Source organism: Sander lucioperca, chromosome 21 (assembly GCF_008315115.2).
Source record: "Sander lucioperca isolate FBNREF2018 chromosome 21, SLUC_FBN_1.2, whole genome shotgun sequence".
Taxonomy (NCBI): Eukaryota; Metazoa; Chordata; class Actinopteri; order Perciformes; family Percidae; genus Sander; species Sander lucioperca.
Genome location: NC_050193.1, coordinates 8,309,546 through 8,326,947, shown reverse-complemented (window position 1 = coordinate 8,326,947; position 17,402 = coordinate 8,309,546). Strand labels below are relative to the sequence as shown.

General features: G+C 42.9%; 1 protein-coding gene across 10 annotated transcripts in view; it reads right to left on the bottom strand.

The window, feature by feature from the left end:
- Window positions 1–4,826: 4,826 nt before the first annotated feature.
- Window positions 4,827–17,402, bottom strand: part of LOC116059345 (BAH and coiled-coil domain-containing protein 1) — a 63,921-nt gene continuing 51,345 nt past the window's right edge. For 8 of the 10 annotated variants that reach the window (XM_031312362.2, XM_035996619.1, XM_035996624.1 and 5 more), the window contains 15 exons: window positions 15,915–16,029; window positions 15,380–15,614; window positions 15,039–15,233; window positions 13,728–13,901; window positions 13,311–13,594; window positions 13,029–13,109; window positions 12,422–12,551; window positions 12,204–12,318; window positions 11,522–11,597; window positions 9,605–9,713; window positions 9,336–9,455; window positions 9,070–9,231; window positions 7,456–8,690; window positions 7,070–7,306; window positions 4,827–6,953 (listed from right to left, as the gene is read on the bottom strand). In XM_031312362.2, the coding sequence (XP_031168222.2) occupies window positions 6,744–6,953; window positions 7,070–7,306; window positions 7,456–8,690; window positions 9,070–9,231; window positions 9,336–9,455; window positions 9,605–9,713; window positions 11,522–11,597; window positions 12,204–12,318; window positions 12,422–12,551; window positions 13,029–13,109; window positions 13,311–13,594; window positions 13,728–13,901; window positions 15,039–15,233; window positions 15,380–15,614; window positions 15,915–16,029 (3,478 nt within the window). In that variant the 3' untranslated portion in view covers window positions 4,827–6,743. The remainder of the gene's footprint in view (window positions 6,954–7,069; window positions 7,307–7,455; window positions 8,691–9,069; window positions 9,232–9,335; window positions 9,456–9,604; window positions 9,714–11,521; window positions 11,598–12,203; window positions 12,319–12,421; window positions 12,552–13,028; window positions 13,110–13,310; window positions 13,595–13,727; window positions 13,902–15,038; window positions 15,234–15,379; window positions 15,615–15,914; window positions 16,030–17,402) is intronic. The other 2 variants (XM_035996621.1, XM_035996618.1) reach the window with 2 other exon arrangements.

The following is a 17,402-nucleotide window of genomic DNA, read 5'->3' as shown; positions in this document are numbered from 1 at the left end:
AAAATGCAGAATGTTTTGTAATGGCATACTATAAAAAGCCCTGTTTAAGTGTAAAGATGTTTGTGGCAGTTTGTTCTAGATCATCTGGATATGATTGCTGCTTGTTTACATCACTGCAGAACTGCATCCCGTACAGAGACACTTAATCAGAAGCGGAACTTGGCAAAATTGTCTTGTGGTTTAAAGACAATCTCTGACAGTTGCCCTGGCTAACTCTATGCCCAGAAGCCACTCTAGTATTGAAGGAGACTGAGCTTTTATGGCAACAATGGCAGACGTGCCAGCGGAGCCAGGCAGTCATCATGGTAGCGACCATGGTGGGCTGTCAGAGAGAGCTGTGTGGCACACTGTGTGGTTCAAGCGCCTGCTCTTCTCATAATGGAACAGCTGTTTGGAGCGCGGTGCGCCAAGGCGCTGGAGCACAGAGTAAATAGAGGAGAAGAGCAATGTAAACAGAGATGGGATGGCGGGAGCTGCCTCCCTGCTACCGTGAAAGGGGGTAAACACCCCAGAGATTTAGACGGAGGGGTTGTCGACACAGGAATGCACAAACACCACTACACAGGAGGGTGTGGAAAGAAAGGGGGTGTATTGTGAAATAATGAAACAGTAATGCTCTACTCTAGCCTCAGGTTCCCATACAATTACCTGATCTGTATGTTTTTATTTTGATAAGACCGATAATTACATGAGTTGAACCTGCTACCTTGGAGACCATTCCTAGTTTCTCACATTTTAAATCTTAATATTAGCATATGGGTTAATTATCAACCACATGCCTTAATTTGATTAGACTGTGGGCGCAACCGATTTATTGAGCTCATAGCTGATCTCCCTCTTAAGAGGGCCAAAGGCCTTTCTTTATTATTTATGAGATATAGAGCCTTTCCAGCTGTCCTGCACTAATAAATGGAATACTACGAGAAGGCGCCTGACCCCTTTTATGACAGGCTGTAACTTTTCCAGCTGTTGGGTCAGTAGAGTACTATGGACAGTGAGAGAACAACTGTGGCTGTTGGCACAGTATCGTTTTGACACAGAAAAAAATCTATACATGTTAGATCAAACCCAGATTCATGTAGGTGTTGAGGTCAATTAAAGCACCAAAAGTGACAACCAGCCCCTCTGACTGTGCAGACGGGCTCAGGTGACTGCTGAACTTGCATCATCTTGTGTCTTGTTTCTACAGCTAGGATTCAGAGGCCCATTATAAAACTGCATCTTTCCCCTGAGTACACAGTATTCTGTGATTGCTGTCAAGCTAGGTTATGAGGGAGCAGTTTAGCCCAGATAAATATCTGAGATAGTTGTGTGGCTATTAAATCTCCTTTCTCTCTGAACCTAAACTCTCGTGGGGAAAATAACCCCCGTGTGCACCATCCTCCTTAAATTGTATACTCATATGAACATGCTGGATTCTCCTTTCTGGACATCTCCTTTTTTTCATTTTCCATGTTTATTCATTCGTGGCCACACTACAACTGTATCACAGAACCAAAGGAAAGATATGGAAAAGTGTTAGAGGGATAATTTTTGGATAAAAGATGACGTGACACAATATTACCCACAAACAAAAAGAGCAAAAAGTCCCTGATAAAGAGTCATGTATTTGTTTTTTTTTGTCAGCGCCATGTAAACAGGGTTGCAATGTTACATCAGAGTTTGTGAGCAACATATGTAGCGAGGAGCAACAGTAATCCCATGTAATACTGTGAAAAGCTCTTTTAGCATAGCTGATACAGAATCTTTACAAGCCACTAATAATGAGCAACAGAGAAATGGATTAGGGGTGACATGGCTGGATCTGGGCCACAGCAAGCAACACACAGCACAGTTAGTAAGTTGACTGTGTGCTGGCATATGTGTGTTCCTCCTGTGAGGAAGTATAGGTATTTGCAAACAGCAGGTGGTTCAGCATTCTAGTTACCTCTGAAAGACTTCCATTGTGCATGCTGTAAACGTGCACACAGTTTCAGCTTTTGGAGGTTTCATGCACTTAAAGTTGTTTGAAGACTCAAATTCATCCCTAAACCAATGATGGCGGGATTGTTTACCATAAGATCCACTGAAAGACTTTCAAACTTGCCTGTAATTTTCCTTTTTGCATTTACACTTTTAACATACACTACACTACCATATTCTCTCATCTGCAAGTCTCACTCTTCAATATTTGTATAAATCCAAATGTTGACATCAAAGATGTTTTTTCAAGCCGAGGCTGCACTTTTGCTTCACTCCTTAGAGGAATTGCTTGAAAGCTTCTGTGTTACTTCTGCATACAATACGGTTGAGGCTATTCTACAGTGGCTGTAACTGCTCCATTATGGATATTCTCAAAAACGAATTATCAGGGCTTTAGTGCCCTTTAAGAAGAAGCAGTCAGCGTCTGAATGATCTGTTTGTTCTGCTCTCTTCTCCCAGCACCTTGTTAAGACCCAATACCTTACCTCAACCCTCCTGACACACACACACACACACACACACACACACACACACACACACACACACACACACACACACACACACACACACCAGGCTGTTTGTCCCCTGTTCAACCCCCTCACAGTTAGAGGCCAGACAGGGTCGCACAGAGGGCGAGACATTTATGAGGTGTAGATATTTGTGCAGGAAAGCATTCCTCCTGTTGACACTGAGCAACACAGTCTGGATGCTGAGCGAGACGAAACAGACAGGAACTGAAAAGTAAGGCAGTCAGACCACTCTGTCGAGTGAGAGGTTACAGAATCCAGGTTATAGACCTTAAAATGTGGTCCAAACGAGGAAAGCAATAGACAACTTTGGTGCATTGACTGGTTTTAGTGACCTAATCTTTCCCACGGATATAGCATGTTTAGTTGGCTTAATTCAGAGTGTTGTTTGTCAAAAATACCTGAAGTACAACCTAGATTGTCCTGATGAATATTATCTTGACTTTGTATCTCTAAACACAGAGGAGTAATGAAGCAAAACCTTCGTAAAAACATGATTATAATTTTAAGAACCCCACACACCCACTCTTAACCCCATCATAAGCTCCAGTGGTGAGGAGAGTTCCTCCTATCCCCATGCTGATGATGCAGGAAGGACCATGGCTCAGACACGGTAGTCAACACAAAAGGTTGTGGTGGTAAACAGAGCTGTTTGTGTTCACTGGGCTGTTGCTGGAGATGATTGATATGCCCATTAGACCCTGTCTGGGCATTAGGGGGATGGGGGGCGGCACTCGGGCTCCATGCAGGACAAAAAGATGTTGTGTGATAGAGGCATATACCTGCTGCTCCAGGCACTGGATGGAGAAGGTTTCATATTGCTGCTGGCATTTTTTGCACTATTGTAGACTAAAAATGCCTGATACAATGTGTCTTTGCGACAAATAGAAAAATAAGGTGTTTTCAGTCTTCAAGCTTATTATGTGTGATGTAGTGTGCTTTTTCTTCCACTAGAGAGCGCTCTCCTTTACGTCTATCCATTTCAGATACTGTATGTTAAAACATAATGTGTGTATATAAATCCCTTGATTTCGATCAGAAACAAACATTTCATATGAATCAAATCTTGCATTTTTTTGTTATGGTATTTATTGATATATCATCTATAAAAATTCTTTATCCTATACCACAAATGTATTTCTAAAAAATGCAGCACAAATACAGAAAATTACACTTGGACAAATCTTGAAAACATTAACACACTCAATGCTGACAGACTTGTTAAAGGGCTTGGGACAATATTGTAATTTTAGTTAGCTTTTGGTTCTCATGGGTCTCATGGTTTTCTACCACCCCACAGACACGCCACCAAAGAACCAATTCATTTTAAAAGAAAATAGGCAAATGCACTTTCTCGTGAATCACAAAAATCCACATCTATCTCTGAATCAGTCAACATCATATTTACAGAGCTTGGCAGCTAAACCCAGTAGGCTTTATTTGATGCTGGGACAGATCTGTCTCTATTTACTAAGGAACTCAATGCTCACATAAACTTAGTTCAGCCAGAGACACTTACATCAAAGGATTTATCGCAACAAATAAAAGAATTTGGCAGAAAAAAAGGGTCTTAAGACCCTTTTTTTCTCGAAATGAATCCATTCATTTTTTTCAAATGAATCCAAGTAGCCTCAAAATTGTAAGGGGAGCACATTAAAACTCCCTAAGGGGTATGAAGAACAGAGCCTAGAGCAAACAAATACAGTAAATGAGATATGGGATGTACATAACGCACAACAAGGGAAGACCTGCCATCGCCACGTCTAGTAATAAGAAACTAGAACAGGTGGAAGTTGGAGGATGGTTAAGGGAGAAATCAGCCGTGTGATATAGGTAAAAATAAACAGTATAACCAGTAGCAGCAAAGGCAGCACAAATCATCAAAGGAATGGGTGCAGGTTGTTTTCTACTCCTTCCTGGTAATTGGTATAAATGATACTGATCAGCTGATGACATGCACAACTAAAGTGCTCTGTCTGAACAAGTTACTCGATTTCTGTTAATAGGTAAACTTTTGCACTTCTTGTTTTTGTTTTTTTACTTCCTTTTAACACACCAATACATTGACCTGTTAGACAAAGTTACCAATGCACTGGCACAAGGTTAATCTTTACTTAAAACAGTGTATCTTTGGTATAATTGAGTGTCTGTCCGAGAAAATTAAATGTATTATGTCTTTCATTAGTCATTACAAAACGGCTTAACATAAATGTGTTGATGATGATCAAATTGCCCTTCTGGGACAAAGAATAAACTGAAATGAACTGAAATGGCAGGTGCAGTGAGATGAAGAGGACACAGCCAGAATAATAGAATTAATTCACAGAGGTTTGCCAATGAGAAGAATCCAGTGTTGCTTTATTTCTTTTCACTAGATGGCCTCTACAAGACCAGTTTTATTTAAGAAATGCAAATGCGACATCACACCAAGAAAAAAAATGTCACATTCTCATAAAGCGCTCTTGGCATGAACAAACAGCAACATTGACAATAAATAAAATGTTGGCGAACAAAATAAAACTTTGTGAAACAAGAATACTCAGGATTGCATATCAAACAAGACAAAAAATAGACAAAATGTACTTGGCACAAATTAAATAAACGCAAGTAATTTTCAGATTGAGTGAATCAACTCTATGTCCATTGCTTTGTGAATCTGATTGTCCTTCACAGTTAGCATTGAGTATGTGCGTGCACTGTACAAAATAGACACAGATGGCTGATGAAACTTAAATAGAATAATTTCAACAAACTGCCAGTACTCATCTTACTTTGTCAGTACCTTAACCTTCATAGTCACGCTTCCAGGTGGCCTTTTTGCTGCATATGTCTGCACTAAATAACTGCAGGCATGTGCAAGAAACCATTGTCACAATGCAAAGCCAATATATATGCACATAGTGGAGGACACGTATTCTATAAGTTACCAGTGATTTCTGATCTGAATTCAGTACAGGTGCTTGACATGTTAAATTTAAATAAAAGGAAATAAAGATATTAAAAGACACTTTGGTATTTTTAGGTCATAATGTGCTGAACTATGCATTCATTTAACACATTTTCATTAAAAGACCCAGTCTTGTTCTAAATTGATTTGTGTGGACATGATTATAGTGATGCCAGGACACTAATCACACACAAATATTGTGTCAAAATGTTATGCTCATATCATTGATCTTAAATCATTTTTGACCCGTGATTGCAGTCCAGTGGGATCTGCCTTATGATGAGGACCAACTGAGGTACATAAATAAATGTTTTTAAAAGAGGATAACAAAAATGCAAAATAACAGAACACTTTTACAAAAAATCCACTTGACCTATTTTTTTTAAAACAGAATGACCCCCCTCTCTCAGAAAGTGAGTCTTGTCCTGTTATAGAGTAAATCCTTCTGTCTTTGTTTGTGCTCTGTCTGTCTCTGTCTGTCTCAGCAGGGCATATGCAGTGCAACACTAACATCTCCAATCTTGACTTCCCAAAGCAAAGGAAACATGACGTAATGTATTCTACACCCATATAAAAATAAATCAATTGCAAACATGGAAAGATACATCTCATATATACAATAAACTCCTATATAAAATAGCTTTTATGTACATATAGACAACAGACAACAATACAATAATTGACCTGTACAATATTCACCTGAACAGTTAAGACAGGCGAGAGGTACTGAAGTGTATGGCTTGATTGGGAAAAATTCAAAAATATTTACAGACATCAACTTTACATCCTTTACATGTTTTCAACTTCCCTGGAATGAAGAGGTCTAGGGCGAGCCCCATGCCTTACTTTTGTTTCCATTCCCTTAGGTAAGGCTACCTTTAAAGAATTGGTCCGCAGAGACTATTCAGCCTCATGATACTTTGCCCAGTCAAATGCACGCTCAGCTCACCTTTGGTGACATATGATAGGAGCTGGAAGTATGAGTCCTAAAACCATTTATGAAGCTGTCTATCACATAGATCCATTAAAAAGAGATTAGTTAGACAATGAAACACCACTTATTGAATTTTGTGATACCCAGGAACACCCAGACCTTCCTCTATTCTTCTTGAAAGGATCAACCAGATGCCAATAGACTCCAGTGTGTAACCTCAGACAGCCCTGCTTTGGTGCTGACATTTAATCCATGGGTCCTTGCGTACCCAAGGAATACTTGTTGTCTTCCCAGGCTGGAGGGTCTTGTAGGTAAAGTCATGGACTTTTATCATTCCTCCAAAGGAGTCCTTCAGTAGTGTCCTCATGGAGGTTCAGCACAGGATGGAAACCCCTTCAGTAGTGACCAATTGACCAATGGTGGGGTCATACGTCCCAGCCAGGTAGTAGAGGTCTGGGGAGGTACTGTTCGGCTTCTGATTGCGAGTCAGACACTCATACTCCTCCCTGCTCACCACCTGGCACTTATGAGAGATTGTCTGGACGTCATTCTCATCCTCATGACACGACTGGTACAGGGCATGCTGGATAGGGAAAAGACAGAGTACGTTGCAAAAAAACAAAGAAAGAATGTCATTTCAAAGTACCAAATGATACAAATGACAGTCTCCATAAAATTGTAACCTCCATCACGGCTCACCTTGCCATCTCGATGCCTCTTGCCGAGCTTGGTCTCTTCAGGGTGGTAGAACCACTTGACTTTGACCACCATGCTGGAGGTCCAGGATTCCCAGAGGTTCTCAATTCGACCTATGTATGGAAGGTTAGGGCGTCCAGCTGAGAGGAACACAGCACAATCTCCCACTCTCACTGTGTCTCTGCCTCGCACAATGGCCTTATAAAAAAGCTTCCGAGCCTTGCCCTTTAGACCTCGCCGCTGTGGAAAATCAGACACTTTGTCCAATCTTGTTTGATAATGATTCTAGAGATTTAGTATTCTAGTCTAACTGAACTAATATTATGAAAGAAACGGACACATATTTGCTACATTGATGCAGTAGAAACATATATGTAGACTTTTCTCACCTGTGTAGGGTTTCCGGACCACCTCCACATCTGTCGTCCTGCAAGGAACGCAAACATCTTGGGCCTTGGAATAAATGAGGAGTCATCTGGAAGCATCTTAGGTTTCTTCACGAACTCCTTAGATGGTTTAGAGGTGGAGCTGATGCATTCTTTCCTCTTCAGGGACTTGCTGTTGGAGACCTGGTCAGGGGGGCCTCCTTTGGCATTGGAAACAGCCACAGCTTTGGCCACAAAGGAGTGCTGGTGTGGTCTTGAAGAAGTTGAGGGTTCAGAGGGTTGCAGGAGCCCCCGGTGGGAAGACAGACAACTCTGAAGCATCAGTGTAGAACTGTCCTCATCCTCTGAGCTGTAAGAGGAATCATTGTCCGAGGAACACAGGCTGGAGCTGGAGAGTGAGCCTGAAGAAGAGGAGCTTGAAGAACCAGAAGACGAAGAGGAGACGGAGAGACGGGACAAAAAGCGGCCAGCCGTCCTTAGTCCTCCTGAGGCTGCAGCCAGTGAAGCCCTCCTCCTCTCGTCCTCTTCATCATCCAGATCAGAGTAGGAGCTGTGACAATCTCTGTGGGAGCTGAAGCCCAGGTCGCCATAATCATCCAGACGCAGAGAATAGGAGGGCTTTCTTTGGGGTGTGGTTCCTTTAAGGAGAAGTTCTACCCTGGATGCACCGCCCTCTTTGTTGTCTTTAACCAGCAGGACTGGGTGAGAGTAGGCCTCTGTTCTGGGCATCCCACTAACACTGGAAGATCCACCTCGTAACAGCAGAGCCTTGCTGTTTTTTGTCTTGGGGGAGGTCACTCCTTCATGATCTAACTTGACTAAGAACTCTTGTCCCGACTTCCTGTTCTTTGGCACAAGCTCATCTTGCCTGCGCCTCTGGCCATACGACCCACTTCTGGGGCCCAGAGATAAACCTGGACTTGGCCCTGTAGACGGAGTACAGAACGTGGAGTAGCCATTTGCAATGCTGCTGAAGGAGTCCACCTCAAAGGAGCTGCTGCTGAAGAGACCTTTGGCTGGGGTGGAGGCCAGTGGCTGGGTCCTAGGCAAGGGGAACAGGTCATCCTCCGTCCCTCTTAAGGCCTTCCTGGGTGCCCCATTGAGCTGAAATAGGTTGTCAGATGATCTTTTTCTAGTGTTGCCCAACGAAGGCCATCCCAGGAAAGGTGAAGGATTTTTATTGGCATTCTCAGCCTGCTGTTGCTGCTTTTGTTTTTTCCCAGAACCCTTTGGTCTCCCTAGAATGAACAAAATGTCATGTTTCAGCAATACATCGCAAATGGTGAAACATGACTTTGTCTCATTTGTACATACTGTACACTGACTCCTTTATTTGTTCCATATGGACATTATGTCAAAGATTTGTTAATTCAACTCTATAGTCATTTTGTTTTTTCACTTCCATTTCATGTAATGATGCTGCTATAAAAACATGCCACTCAATGTTTTGTAAGCATTACAGCTCTAATGATTTGTTGAGACCAGCAGGTATATGTAATATGTGTAATATGTGTGTAATGTAACACAGGAAACAATGCGTTTTTCATAACTTTACATTTTCTCTGTTATTTACAGTAAAAGTAAAAAAGTAAAAGTGTTTCAGGGGTTTATTCTTACCTGGTCTTCTCTTGTTAACAGTTAGAGTTTGGCTGTTGGTTAAAGTATTGATAATGTTGAATCTGTCATAAGGTCTGTCGCTGAGGGGGGCCTGCTCCAGACTAGAACTTCTCTTGGCTGTTGTCTCACTGGGTATCAGCAGGGCAGGAGATGACTCCCCACCTAAAAGACAATGGGCAGATCATTATTAGCATTTACTTACAGGTAGACCACACAGTGCAGCATGAAAGTGAAAATTCCCAGTTACACAGATACGAGACACCCACAGTGAATCTGGTATCCTGGAGGCAGGAGGCGGATGTTTGGGAGAGAAATCTTCCCTCGGTCTCCATCATCAAACTCGACCATCACTCCTACTTGCTTCCCTTCATCAGATGAACCACATGCTAGAGACAAAAATGCACTTCTTCAGGTGAGCAGGAAAATTTGCAAATGCAAAAAAAATATTATGTTCATAAAACTAAATATATACTTGAAGATACAGATGAAACACAGGAAAACAGATACAGATATATAGAAGAAGATGATGTCTCACCTCTGCGAACATAGCCTGGGTACAGGCAGCGTGAGCGTTCGCTCCAGTAAGCGCACACCCTGGTTCCTTCACTGAGCATAGTCTCCGACTTTGGCCGTACATCCAGGACCTGAAGGCCAGACCAAAACATAATTAAGATTCATTACAGACCACACACACACACACACACACACACACACACACACACACACACACACACATATATAGACATGCATACACACACTTGTGAGAGCCATAGAGCATTGTGCATGGGAAGCCACTGTGCCACGTTTCCAAGCGGCACTTATCTCATGCCAATGTGCCAGTCAGGGCTGAAAAGAACGGAAGCCATGATGCAGTAAATCCTGACTTGCTGAGTAATACTAAAGAGGGCCTGAATAGAGGGCTTGTGATTGCAGGTTGCCAGATCCTCCCTCCAACAATGCAGGCAGCCCCAGCATCCGCCACTCACTTGGGGCTCTTTCAGGTTGCTTTCATTTACTGTTGCCATGGCGAGGGACCCTTTGACTGATGAGGTGTGGATGTGGGTGTGTGTGCATGGGGGAGGGAGAAGGAGCATGGTGAAAATAGGGGCATTGGTGTCAGAGTCAAATAAATAGCTTTGGGACTAATTTAAAGACAAGAAAGTATAAGTATGGCATAATTAGGACCAGCTGCTATCTGATGAGTGTTTAAATAAGACTAAAGTTACTGCTGAGAGAATCAGTATGAGCGAGCTTACATGGATGAGCGAAGGAGGAGACAAGTGGTCAGATAATAAAAGGAGCAATATATGTAAGTTTGTGCAGAGTTGTGATAACTTCCATATCACAACAAGATTTTATACATCATTCATAACTTTAGATTAAATATGGTCACAAAACCATTTTAAATAAGGTCACAGCATAGTTATCATACCCTCTTGGCAGCTTCTCCTTTCCCCTATTAGAATGGCAGCAAAAGCCATTAATCCAAGGCACAATCATGCCAGTTAAACTCTGCTCAACTTTTCCAGGGCCATCCTCTCTGGACACTCCGTTGTTTGCAAACACAACGTCCTATGCCCTGTTTGGCAATAGTAAAGACTTATGTCCACAGTTTGAGAAGATGTGGGTATGACGGCTTTGCTTTAGGTGGCCCAGCTGTTGCAAACCAGCATCCTCTCAGTAAAAAGAAAATCTAAGGTCACCTGCTTTAGTAAACACTAAAACTCCATTCTGGATGCAAAGCACACCAGAAAGCACGTTACCTAAATGCAAATGAACACCAGCCAAGAATGTGCTGAGGTTTCTACAATGTATAATTATGTCTCATTACATGGATGACTTACGTAACCTGTAATTGTATCTTAATGAGTGAGAATTACAAATCCAAACGATCTTGTGGTTAAGATAAAAAGAAAGATTGTAACCACCCCAAGTGCAACTGAAAAAACTAAAGGGGTGAACAATTTTATTGTGAAATATAGATATGTCTTCTAATAGCTGGATAGCCCTGCACTTTTGAATCATTCCAGGTCAACATTAGCTAGCTTCACTTTATACGCTGTTGTGTCTTTATTGATCTGAGCCTTTAAACAACTCTGTTACCTTGGCAGCAGTAGGGATGTAAAGTTCATGTCATCCATTTAAACTCCAAAATGTGAATAGATCCACAGACACTCACACACACAAACCCAAAGATCCTGCCTCCCATATGTTCATATGCATTTAAGAGGTTTAGATGGCCTCAATGACCCCAAGAGATAGTCAAGAGAGGTTGAAAGAGAGGAAACGAAGAGGCTGGCGGAGCTACAGAGAGGCTGGAAGGCTATGGAGAATTGCAGAGAGTGAGGAAGATGTTTAAGAGAAATACAAGTGTTAAATGACCCAGAAGACCAAACACGTGACATTTTTTTTACTGTAACAAAGAGTGTTTAGTGTGGCTGGGGGAACTTACAGCTTCCTTTATCAGCTGCTCCAATGAATAGATTCTTGGGCGGTTTCCTCTTTCACCGTAGATAACAACGCTAAAGCTAGAGAAAAAAGGACAGCAGAGAGAGAGAAAAAGATATTTTCAGATGCTTGTATCATGCTTCCCTGACTCCCATGTTATATGTTACTCCCACTCTGCTGTTGTGAAAGCATCTTTTTGCTGCCTGAGCTGGAGGATCCGTATTTATACACAGAGTTAGGTATGGGACGATGTGGGGTTTGTAAGGTAAGGACGAAAGACATGAAGAGATATAAAAAGAGGCAAAAACTTAAGACACTTCAGATAACTTCCAGCCCTCTAATGTTGAATTCCTCTTTTCATGATCCTAAAGATGCCAACCCCAATAAACCTTGTATACATAATTTATTTTATGGTGTGTTGTTGTCTGGAAGTATGTGTTAGCCTCAAGGATAATTCATTAATTTAATTTCCCACCACTTCTAGCCATGCCTCATTTTCTGCATATAAATGCCATGTTGTGTAAGGTTTAGCACATGTGCAGACTGAAGTAATCTAAGCCCTTACTTCGATTTCAACCTTAATGACCTCCTTAATAAATAAAATAATCTGAATAAGGTATTTGAATGACATATGTGAATTGAAATACTCTCTGATTGATCACTTGGACCGCTGCATGTGTTCTTACATGTCTGGGAGCTCCAGTGTGTGGACCCTAGCAGCATATAGAAGCTCATCCTCCTTGGAGATCAGCACCTTTAGTCCATCAGTTAAGAGCTCTTTGGTCAGGACACAGTTGGGAACTGCATAAGGAAAAAGCAAATATCACATTTAGTATTTCACAACATCCCTGAAACTATCTGCTGCTTGAAACACTGTTGCAAGACATCCAGTGTTATCTCTGACCTTCATGGCTTTTGTTGCTGTATGAGTGGCTCCTATCCTCCTCTTCTTCTGAGAAGCTGCTGCCGTCCATCTGAAAGCCCTCATCGGCCGCAAAGCTCTCCAGCAGCCGACTCACTGCTCGTCCCTTTGGCTGTAAAATATAACAGAAGGGATGCACAGAAAAATAAATGAATGCAGGGATGGATTAAAAAAAGTGGAGACAGAAAATGTGACAGAAGAAAGAAGAAATTGTTTAGCATGCTACTCAAAGTAGCAATTAACCACAGGGAACTTCACAGTGCCTGTACTATCTCCTATCAGTAGCCATTTTTTCACTCTGTCACAGCAGAAGGTGTGAGCCGCCCCCCTTCCAACATCTCCTCTCCCATCCTCTCCTCCACTAAGATTACTCAGCAGGAGGTCGGGCTATGTGTGATTGCTAAGTACTTTTAATAGTTCTACAGTAACGGTCCTCAGGGTGAGAAATCGAGGACAGTAAGACATCACCTGAATTGTTAATAGAATGTGTGAAGACATTTTTGTAGAACTGGATTCTATTTGGCGGTTTGCATTTGCCTGGCTTCCTGAGTGAGGATTGAATGCTTTTTGTATTGACTGTGTCTAGTACCTGCTGGTCCTTGCTCCTTCGTCCCCTGCTGCCCTCCTCACTCTGCGAAGATGGGGCCCCAACTGACCAGCAACCTCTCCTCTGTTGAAGTTGACATGAAGGTGGACAAAACGAGTGGTGAGGGTGTGACAGATAACAAGAACTCTGGTTATGGTCCCAGTTTGTGCACATAAATGATCAAAAATAATAATGTGCAGAGTTGTCCTTTGAGGATATGAATTATTAATATAAGGGAACATATTTATGATATAACATTTATATTTCAAAATACTTTCTGCTAACCTTATTGATTGCTCCTCTTAACATGGTGCTCTTGCGGGTTGCCCTCTTTAGCCTCTCACTGGTGGTTGGGAAGGTGGCCAGTCCCATGCTCCTCCTGTAGCGGTTTCCTCTGGTCCCAAGGCTGCCCCACCGAGGCTCCTTAGACCTGGGTCCACATGGCCTTCTAACCCCTTCGGGTCGGTGATCTTCATGGCGGTTTTTGACTACAGCGGCCAGGCCAAGGCTACAGGGGGGCTTCTTCCTTACTTTGACCTCACCTTCTGCTCCAGACAGACTCTGGGAGCCTGTGCAGTATAATTAGAGAAACAGATTTAGACATGCTAACTAGCCAGGAGGAGAAACACAAAACAGATGCTTCCCATGAAGATGTGGTGCAGCTTTGTTGACTTATGAATCAGTTTCAAAGGACAGTCTTACCATAAAGCTCCTGTCTCTGTTTTTTGTTCCTGGCTTTCTGATTGGCCTCCAGTTTTACAACAGACGAGGGACTCGGACCTGTCACGGAGGAGCTGGAAGTGACGTCTCTGTGGGGTTGGGCTCTGTAGTCTTGACCTTCATCAGTATCATAACTACCTTCCTCTTCTTCAACATCTAATGGACAAACAACACAGCATTGAGATGCTACTATATGAACTTACATGGCAAATCCATCTCTTTAAGTCATTACCAGCCCATGGAGTTATTTAACTTGCTCTCCATCATTTCACAGGCACTTCATTAGCATTTAAGTAAATAGTTTAACTGTTCATAGAAATGATGTATGAAGTGCTTTGCCTCGGTGGTATTTCCTGGTGTGAACACACATGCTACAGAGCTAATGTGCAAGGGAGTGTAGGACTGAGTTTGTGTGTGTGTTTGTCACTGCACTTTCTCAAGCAGCTCTTTGACTCAGTCTGCTAGTCTCCAGGGCTGTCAAAGCCTCTCACAGGCAAGTGTCTACAGCTGTGGCTGTACATCTAGCCCAGACCATCCAACAAGGCCGATCACTGAGGTGTCAAATGTCCATGCACACCAGTCCGTAACAAGCCATTTATCAACACCTATTTACTCACTTCGTATTGCTTTTAAAGTGATTTAACAAAAGGCACTCTGGACTTACCAGGATACCTGATTAAGAGGCGCCCTGGTAGCTCACCTCAGTCCTTTCCACAGCGGCTCAGGGTTCAATTCCGGCCTGTGGCCCTTTGCTGCATGTCATCCCCCTCTCTCTCTTTCACTTTCCTTAATCTGTCTTAATCTATCCAATCCAATAAAGGCAATAAAAGCCAAAAAACATCTTAATCTTAAAAAAAGAAGAAAAAAAAAAAAAGAGTATACTTGATTCAATGCGTTAGTGACAATACGTCAGGTTTTTTTCTTTATTTTTAACTTGTCAAATGTGCTTTATGTATTGCAGGCCTTCCTCATTTGTTTTCTGAAGAGGAATTTTATTTCTTTAAAGGGTGAATGTTTATAGTCTTTTTATCAACCAAAAATACCCTCGACACGACAGAAGTCCCCAATTCACTTGTCTGTCTTCGTAGGAGTGAGGGAGAGAACCCAGATGTCAACAGTGCGAACACAGGAAAACATGCAAACAGAAAGGGTCAAGACTAGGAATCACACCCAGGTCTTTCTTACTGTGAGAGGGAAATGTTTACCACTGAGCCATATTTGGTTGCTGTGGCCATTTTCATTACCCATCACTGTGTATGTTTCATAACCATCTCTCAGTGGTCACTGCCTCACCTTGATCAGAGGAGTCACTCTCTGCAGGGGAGCTCTCGCCCTCCTCCATTGCCTCCTGCCTCTGGCCACGAAGCACCCTCGCTCTTGGCTGGCTCAGATGGGAGGAGCCCTGTGTCAGGGTGGTGGTTCCCTTTTTACGCCCACGGCGCATCAGTCCAGTCCAGCTCTCTTGGGGGCCACTGTCCACACTGGCTGCTAAGAAAGTTTGCAAAACCAATCACAAATCTAGGTTAACAATGGGACTTTAGGGATTTAACAGTGTGAAAGTAAAAACACAACACTGTGCTTATTAAAACAAAACAGCACGTGGCACAATCAATACTGTGATTGCCATTATCTACCTGTGTCACTTTGTCCCCCCGACTCTCGCCTGGCCTCAACTTTGCTTGTGCCCTGGCTTCTGTGTCCATGCTTGGGGTTGGAGTTGCAGGGCGAAACCTCTGTGTCCCTGGAGCCCATCCCTGACAGAATCTTTTTATCCTGGGCTTTCTGTTTGAGCTGAGTCATATCACTGGCCAGCTTGGAGCTGAGCATTCTGTGAAGACTGCTTTTTCTGCAGCCCTGTGCTTTTATCTGCTGCAACAGAGAGATATGAGAGAGCCAGTTACACTAACGGTCACAGCAGCTGCAAAAGCATCAGAACGTCAAAGGGAGAGGGCTCTCGTTTGCTCACACACAGAGAAGAAAAAGGAACAGTAGAAGCCCAAATGAAAAATATATTAATATGGAGAGCAGAGGATTTGATTCCTGAGGGTAGCACCTAATTAGAAATAGTGTGCAACAAAGAAATATATCAAACGCACAAAAACAAAGAGTGGCCTCTTTAATTTCTAGTTGCATAGAGGACAAAAGGGAGGAGGACAAGGGGACCCTGACCTGTGTGCTGCTGAGTCGCTCAAAGCCTCGACTGGACAGCCTCTTCTTCCTTCTCTGGCTGTCTCCGCTCCCTCCTAGGTCCTCAGGCGACAAGACAAGCCCCACCCCCATCGGCCTGCCAGTCAAAACAAGGGAGAGGCATTCATTAGAGAAGAATGGCAGTGGTTTGAAAGAAAAAGAGGGGGCAGGACATCACAGGGTAAAACAGAGTTGAGTCACCTTTCTGAGGGATCTAATAAGTCTCCTTTCTCGGTCTGATGAACAGAATGACAAAACAGGACATGCCCAATGTCTGAACCACACACTTGAAAAATTGGGATCTAACAAGGATCCTGGGATTGTTTGAGGGCAGTGTGGCATTAGAAGCCTTAACGCTTTATCTAGGGAGTGTCTGTTCAGCCTGTGAAGCACTGCATAGCTTTGAAAGATACACTGAATGGTTGGAAGGCACTGCATTTGTATGCAGCACTATTGTTCTCAACGAATATCATAGCTCCCTTTTCATTGTGGCACACTGTTTCCCCTACACTGAGCAGCATCACAGGCCAACCACTCCAAATGCCCTTGAATTTCCCTCTGGAAGCCTGCCCATAGACCACACCGACGTGAGCCAGGCCATGCTCAAACAAAAGATTACCTTCCCCTCTCCTAGTGTGCATGCAGCCTAAGAAATCAGTCACATTTACAGAGTAAGCATGGTTTAAATGTGAAGCAGATAAATGAAGCACATTCAACAATTCATGTTAGTTCTTTGTTTGCATATTGTACCACCTGCAATTCTGTAACTACATATTGTTTGGAATCAAATGTGTATGTGCTTCTTTGTTTATGTGAACACACGTTTGTATGTAATCCTCATTTGTGTGTAAATCTCATAATCAAAAGTGTATCAGTGGCGTGCATCTGTAAGAGAATAAAGGCTATTGTCGGGCAGTGGGACTGTCTGCCCACTGACTGATTGACAGGAGAGTGACAGAGGTGGCAGTGAAGTGTGAGTTGTCCCTGTGAGGCAGATCCAACCACGGCTTGGCTTCCGTTGCTGACAAACACAATATGACAGAGTCCCTCCCCTCAGTGGGGGGCTGGTGGGGCTGAGCGTACAGTGACTAATTTAACAGAATTGATTAACAGAGTTTGTTTGCTAGCAGTATGTTCTCTCCAGCCTTCCCCCCAACCAAAGCAGCACCATAAAAGACCCCAGCGCTCTACCCACAGGAATAACAGAGACACACACAAAAATAAACAATGCATGCATAAATGTTCATGAGCACACTGCTGCATCCATACCTAATTGCACAGATGCATAGAATGTGCAGGCAGGGAGGCTTTAATTTATTGCTCACTAAGAGAATACCACACACACTCTCTGTGGTTCAAGCGAAATAAGGGAAGGAAGGAGACACTGAAAGGCTGGGCTGTTACCCCCTGACCCACTGCCCTGCATCATAGCACCCAAACGTCAGCATCTTGTAGTGGGCATGAGTGGCA